The 7362-nt window shown below is 39.7% G+C and overlaps 1 protein-coding gene across 1 annotated transcript; it reads right to left on the bottom strand.

The window, feature by feature from the left end:
* Positions 1-796: 796 nt before the first annotated feature.
* Positions 797-6951, bottom strand: LOC110877983 (probable E3 ubiquitin ligase SUD1). The gene is made up of 8 exons (XM_022126225.2): positions 6645-6951; positions 3552-4970; positions 3257-3468; positions 2803-3153; positions 2558-2721; positions 1820-1983; positions 1597-1743; positions 797-1519 (listed from the first exon to the last, which is right to left on the bottom strand). Exons 1-8 carry the CDS (start codon positions 6861-6863, stop codon positions 1040-1042), a joined length of 3156 nt encoding a protein of 1051 aa, XP_021981917.1. The 5' UTR covers positions 6864-6951; the 3' UTR covers positions 797-1039.
* Between the last annotated feature and the right edge of the window lie 411 nt (positions 6952-7362).

Below are 7362 nucleotides of genomic sequence, written 5' to 3'. Positions count from 1 at the left end.
CCATCGAGTATCGGGTATACCTGCGGGTTTCGGGTAAGCCCGTTTATTTAAAAAGATTACTCGTTGGGTATACTCATCTCAAAACCCATTGGGTATTTATCGGGTAACTACTAACCAGTTACATTTTGTATTGTCATTATAAAAATTTATATCAAATAACTACAATCTATACGGAATAAAATACCTATATGTGTAAAAAATGGATGTATCATATATATACATATTTAATAATATAAAAGAAATTATATCGGGTATACAATCGGGTAAACGGGTACAAACTTTATCGGGTAATTGGGTCGGGTAAACGGGTATATCACTAAATCCCAAACCCGTCCCAAACCCGCGAAAAAAATAAAAACTACTCCCAAACCCGTCCCAAACCTGATTAACCGACCCCAAACCCGTCCCAAATGTGTCAGGTTTCGGGTTAACCCAGCGGGTTCGGGTTTGATTGCCATCCCTAGGGTTGGGTCAAAACATCCAAGTTGCTTGCTTTGTTCGCAATGGTTTTTTATTGCACAAGTCCCCTTCCTCCCGCAGCAATGCAGCTGCAGTTTTCGACCCTCCCTCGCTACAAACACGGTCACCAGAATATATCTGCAAGTTTGTTTCTTGTGTTTCCATTTTTGTTGAGTTGAGTTGATGTTTGAGAGAAACTCGGTTAATTAATTAAATTGTTTTAGGAGTCGAATTAATCATGGCCTAAAGGTTATACCATAAGTTACGTATTGTGCTTTTCTGACTGGTTTTGCTTAACTAGTCGTTATCGATTGTTTGTTATATGTCGGTTAGAAAGGAAAAAAAACAACGAACAAGCTAACTCACAACCAAGTCGGGTCTCGAACAACAAACTTTCGTCAACACCCAGTGGTGTGACTATAGACATGATTGCACAATACACTAAACCCTGACAAAATACATTTAAGGTTTTGCATTTTTATACCCTTTGACTCCCTAACCACAAACCATATTCACAAAGCTAAGGAAAAACACCAACTGAAGTTAAATTATGGATTGCTTACCAGTTTCTGGTACCTTCTCAATCCTCGATTGGTATATTGCGCCTGTGCCTCAACCCTATATCTGCATCACCCGCAAAACCCGAAGTCTCAACACTGGGACCCGCCACCTCTTGAGGGGTCTGCGGCTTATCTTCCCCAAAGTTATGAAGTCGCCGCCCAATCAAATAGCGGTCATCTCTTATTGAGTTGTGGAGGTTGGTGAACCAGACATGGAACCTCTTGACACAAAAGCATAGCAAGCTCAAACCAAGGCACCCTAGCCAAGCGAATCGGTAGACCGCTGAGTTGACTACTAGTGGGTACCCAAATACTGGAAATACGCCTCTAGCTAATACGTAAGGAATGCACAAAGCTGTTAGGAGCTTCATGACGATAGGGACCACAATCTCTCGTAACACCCAGAAGCCTTGCAGCCTCGAGAAACCATGGTCCCTCACCCGCTCAAATTTCACTCTCCAGCTGTCGTCCACTAGAGGCAACAAGTGATCCATCATTACCTGTTTGGAAAAGCAGATCAAGCAACGGGTAATATTTATGTACTAATAGGGTTGAACATGAAAGGGTAGTAACTCACTAGTTGAGTCCATATCTTGAGGAAGATAAGCCCAAGAGCCCAATCCTGATACAAAAGAAAAACCGGGCTTTCATCTACAGGCACACGCATTGGTACGATAACCAGAAGCTCAAACAGCAGGCCGATCAACACCGGGATGATGAAAATCTGTAAAACGATGATATTAAACAAGATAGAAAGAAACCTAGTAAAGAGAAAGAGGTAAAAGGAAATGTGACCTTACCCACATAGACAACAGTACAGAGCTTTTTGCAACAATGGAACACCATTTCATGATTTGACCGAATAAAACTGTAGCTCTCTGTGTTTTGATTTGATCAACGGAATATCTTACACCAGCCAGTGCGGTCCAGATGACATAACTTCCGATAATGAATGCATACAGGTCTACAAGAAATAGTAATGCATTTTCAGCACTTGTAATTTCCTTAATTCACAATGTTGTTTATTTATCAGAAAGAACATGCAACCCAGTGGGTCAGGAAGGTTGGGTAACATGTCAAAGCAGGTTTTGGTTGACCCACAACCACTTTTATCACTTTTATATTATTTTTTGTACATAACTAACGAGTTACATATAAATACAATTATACCAAAACAATATTATCACAGTAACAACCTACATGTTTGAATGAAGCAATTCAGAAAGTTAGTGCGCATTACAATTACACTCAGGGAAACTTGATCCATTTGATCGATTTGACCCATTTGAGATTAATATATACCAAATCAAGTAATGGAGCCATTCATAAGTAATAGGATGGATGGTATCATCACTACCATTAATGCAGAAAAGGAAAAAGATCTTTCCAAAACCACAGAACATGGTCATTTTAAGTATGTTTTGTAGCTATACAACTATACCATCAGTAAAATAGAGATAGTTTCAATGAAGCAAAATAAATGAAATAAGCTTCTAGTAGATTGCACAAGAACGTGCCTTTCTGTTTGACTTTCTTACCGTTACATTTTATGCCATGTGTTATTGGGAGAAGGGGAACTGAGTTAAACAGCGCTCGTCCAAGGAATACAGGCACCACAATAATAGCGGAATTGAAGATGAGCAAAGTCATCCACGCCGCCAGCAAAAGCAACACAATACAAAGTACAAATCCTCCATACCTCCTAGTAGATAACAAAAAATGATATCATATGTCTGATCTAAAGCTTGACTAATTGAAATATATACTTGGTCCTACAACTTACCCAGAATCAGACTGTTGATCGCCATCAGCTTCTTCTGCAAGATTAGCATCAGCTGCTGCCTGCCTGGCTCTGTTTAGATCTTCAGGAGCCAAATATCCAACCACGGCTCTATCTTGACCCAGTAGCCTGTCCTGCCTTACAGGATCTCTGTTCCCATTTTCTTGCTCATTATTATCTTCGGGGCTGGGTAATAGGAAATCCGTTAAACCAAGTGCCCAGCCAACTGCAGTAAACCAGTAGCGAAGAAGTGACTTGATTGTTGCCCTTAACTTGAAGTGCTCAATAGCAAACGGGATGCAAATTTGAAACAGAAGCATGTTAGCAGGGATCTCAGTAAATGGATCAGATACTCTGCAAAAACAGATACAACTCAACGTAAAAATTTAAAATACCAAAAGCAGTAGAACTTGGGAAAAAAAATAGTTAATGACTTGATGCCCAAGAAACATCATACGATATATCAAGAGGGAAAACAGATGGAGCCGTTCGCATCGCAAGCTTAACCGGCAAAAATACCAGCATTACAATTAAGCTCCCATAAACAGTTACTGACAACAGAACCCTACGAGCATGCTTGTGCACTGGATCATCAATCAGATCCCGAAACGGATTGTAATTGGGGTCAGCTGGATCTCGCAGAAAATAAAGAACTCCATTACGCAAAACCTACAAATGCATAGTAAATCGCAATAACAGGAGAAGAAATTGAATTGTCGAGCATGATTTATTGAAAGGTTAGCAGGCTATACCCCACGCAAAAGGCTGACAAATATTGATATTTGTAACATATAGACAATCCCTACAACCCAATGAATCAATGAGCTGGCCAATGGAGATGCTGAAAAGAATTCAACTCTTTGAGTCATAGACTTGCCAAACATTCTTATAGTGCAAACATCTAACCACCATCCACACATGAGAGGGAAAACCCCGAGCTCAATGACTAACAGGAAGGCAACCTTTATCATAGTCATTAAATGTCTCATTGCGGCCACAAACTGTCTCAAGAGTGAAGGAATTGCCTCAGCTATAGAAACAATACTGTATAACCTTCCCATGGTCAAAGGCTCTCCTTTGACGTACCTAATTACCGCAATAGCTCCAAAGTAGAACATGACAAGCGAGAAAATGAATATATAGCCAACAGCAAGAGTTGTAACGTCTGACAGCCATGATGCCCCAAGGGCCACACTTTTCAAAAAATCTGACGAAACTGGAACTGTGACATTGTTTGTGTTTGATGACTCGACAAGTCCGCTAGAATTCACGTTTAACACCTCTGTAACATGGCCAAGCACATTGTTATCAGATGTGAAATTGGTAACCCCAGTCAATGCATTCTTTAATGTGATATTAGCCAAGGCAAGTGCTTGCTCGCTAAGCAGAACACCAGTTGATAAGACAGGAGTGGTGGCTGATGACAAATGATAGAGTATGAACCGTCCTAGGTGGAAAGGAACGAGGATTACAACCCCAAGAAATATCATGTTGCTTGCAAGAACAGTAAATGCATTTTCCACTAAATGGAAAACAGGGCCCTGCATGCCAACTAGCTCATCGAAAGGAACATCCTCTGCAGCATCCCCATCATCCAAACCGTCAAACATCTGCTCAACATGTGCCTCCAGACGTGCTGCTTGCATCTCCCATCTAGCTGCAACGTTTTCCGCATTCCTTCTGATCATCTGACCAGCCCCAGCAATCCCCTGTGCATCTTCACCGACAAGATTTCTGTTAGCTTGAGCAGGTTGTGGTTGCCTTCTCGCAACACGAGCACCTTCATCTTCTCCCTCACCCTCCTGCCCACCAATTTCTCTCAAATGTCGAAAATAATCCCTCAAAGATGTGGCCCCAAGGAAAATAAATACTATACTTGCAGAGAGCAAGAACCCATGAAGACAGTCGGTAAGAATAACTGTAGTAGAGATATGACTCAAGAACAGTCCCTGGGCTTCACCATAATTCCTAACAAATGAGAAACGCCATATCCAGAAGGTGATAAATGGTATGATTAGAAGCCAAACGGAAAGCACAAAACTAAGCCGTAGAAAGAACTGCAGCACGTGATATGCTTTCATTGCCATCCCAACCACAAACTCTTGAAAAGGAAGCCTTGCAGGCGCATTCTCCGCATACACGGGTGAGAATGAAAACGGGTGCTTGCAAACCTGAAATGCATATTGAGAGAACCAACTTAAAAACACAAACAGGGTCCACCAAAGGTACGTCAAGTGTATTAAGAAAAGATAGATTGTATTTATACAAATTACAACCCCTATAGTTAGGTCTCATTACAAGCAACAACTGAATGGCACATATAAGCATCTTTACGGCTACAATGCACTGTAGTTATAAGTTTGTAATGCTATCAAAACATAGCACAATTAAATTAATATAAGCCATCATAATAAATGATCTCTTACTTAAGAATTCTGGTTCCTTATCGCATCCATGGCATATATGAAATAAAAACTCAAACTAACTACTATTGCAAACTACGCTGCCAACAAGAGTTGTCACTGAAAAGATATGTTCTCATAAACAGTTCCAGTTTCAGTTGGCAGTAAAAAGACATTTTTGGAAGTGGGCATTCTAGCATTTGCCAATCAAACAAGAATACCGAGTCAGTATTTTGAGTTTGTAAACAGTGAGCTCTATAAGAACTTTGGTTATTCATGCAAAGTTGAGTTGCTTTCTCCAATTAATGTCCACTTAAACACAGATGAAAGAAAACCTGCTAGGTAAAGCAGGTTTGATAAACAGTAGCATATGCACCACAAAAGTCAGGTCAGAAGTCAGATGTTGTCACTTCCGCTAAGGTATGTCTTTCTACTCCTTATCCAACATTATAGAATTTGACGCAGCAAAAGAGCCATGGAATAGAGTTGAGTGCATGTGGATTCTATGAAAGCAATCAAGATAATAGGAAGAGATTACAGCCACAAATAGCCAAAAAGGAACCACCCTCCGTTTTGAAACCAGATATCAATGTTCCATTTCATGAGATCCATAATGACGTATTTTTCAAATTTTCATTCAAAATATTGTCAAGTTATGTGGGACTACAAACAAAATTTTAACCGTTGGAAAAAGAGAAAAACTATTATTATGGAAGGACGTCAAATTTCCATTTGCCTCTAATCCTTGAACACGGATAGCAACATCATACCAACAAAACAAAAAAGAAAGCGTGTATGAATCTAGGGGTGTAAGCAAGCTCAAGCAGAAGCACGTTGCGGCTAGCGAGCCTAGTCAAGCTCAGTATACGAAGCCTGGGCTTGATTTCGTTTATTAAATGAGCTCCAATTTAGGCTCGAGCTTGTTTAAGCTTGGACTGATTCGAGCTTTTAGTGAGCCAATCACGAGTAGCTCACCAGCGGCTCAGCTCGTGCACATTCCTATGGATGATTTAAATACAGATTAAAAGAAAACATAAAGAGCAACCTAGACAGGTCAAATGATAAGACTTAAATCAGATGCATAAGTATTTTTAACTAAATCCTACGTATTACTTTGCAACTAAGCGATGAATAGCAACCACAGCAGAAGCTATGGTTCACTGCCACAAGAAGACATAACAAAAACTTTCTCTCAAGTCAATGTCAATCCACCACCATTTTGTGAGTGGCAGCTGATTACTATCTGCCCACATACAAAAATGAATTCACAAACAACAACACTTCCAAATACAAACAGATCCTCCTTAGTTAATCAGTCTATTAGTAGGCTAACTCAAAATAGTTAAAAATGTGTATGTTTGAGATAGCAAAAAACCCTAAACTAAACAAGAATGAATTCATTTCTTAAGAAAGAAGAATAAGCAATAGAATAGCGAAGGTGACCTCACAGTTGCGAGCGTTGCTGTGATTAAGCCACTGAAGAAGGCAGTCCTGGTGAACAAACTTAATACTACCGCTACAAGCGCAAGGATAGCGGAGAGGATTATCGGCGTCACCAGGATTCCGGCAGATCCGGCAAACATCCTCCTCTTCGTCATCATCATCATGCATATCAATCTCCGGTGCGTTAACACCGTGGTGTGTAGCCGGAGCGATCTCCATAGTATGTATGGATGATGTTCCCTTGGCGCTGGAAGGAAGGAAGGAAGGGATTTGAAGGGAGGGATGTATGGAAACGGAGATCGGATGCCCCAACCTTTTCTATCTTTTGCTTTTTTTCTTTTTCTTTTTTTCTTTTTTTAACGGTTTTGACCTTTACGACTGCATGTAAACTTTGAATTCTTGTTAAACTTGAGTTAATTGCCAAAATCACCTCGTTTGGGCACATTTGTCATTTTCATCTAAAATGACACTTTTATACCATTTTGCCCTCCACGTTTGTAATTTTTTGACATTTTCATCCAAACCACTAACTTAGTTTATTTTTTCTGTTAAGTTAAAGGATATTTGGATGAAAATAGCAAATATAAACCACAGGGACGAAAATGGCAACTATGCTCAAACTCTTTTTAATTTCTTTTATTTAGTTAATTTTGTCACATATATAAATTAAAAAGAATATACATGCAATTTTTATACGAAAAAAATAATAGTTTTGTCA

Source organism: Helianthus annuus, chromosome 9 (genome assembly GCF_002127325.2).
Source record: "Helianthus annuus cultivar XRQ/B chromosome 9, HanXRQr2.0-SUNRISE, whole genome shotgun sequence".
In the NCBI taxonomy this organism is placed as follows: Eukaryota; Viridiplantae; Streptophyta; class Magnoliopsida; order Asterales; family Asteraceae; genus Helianthus; species Helianthus annuus.
This window is presented reverse-complemented; position numbering and strand designations above follow the sequence as displayed.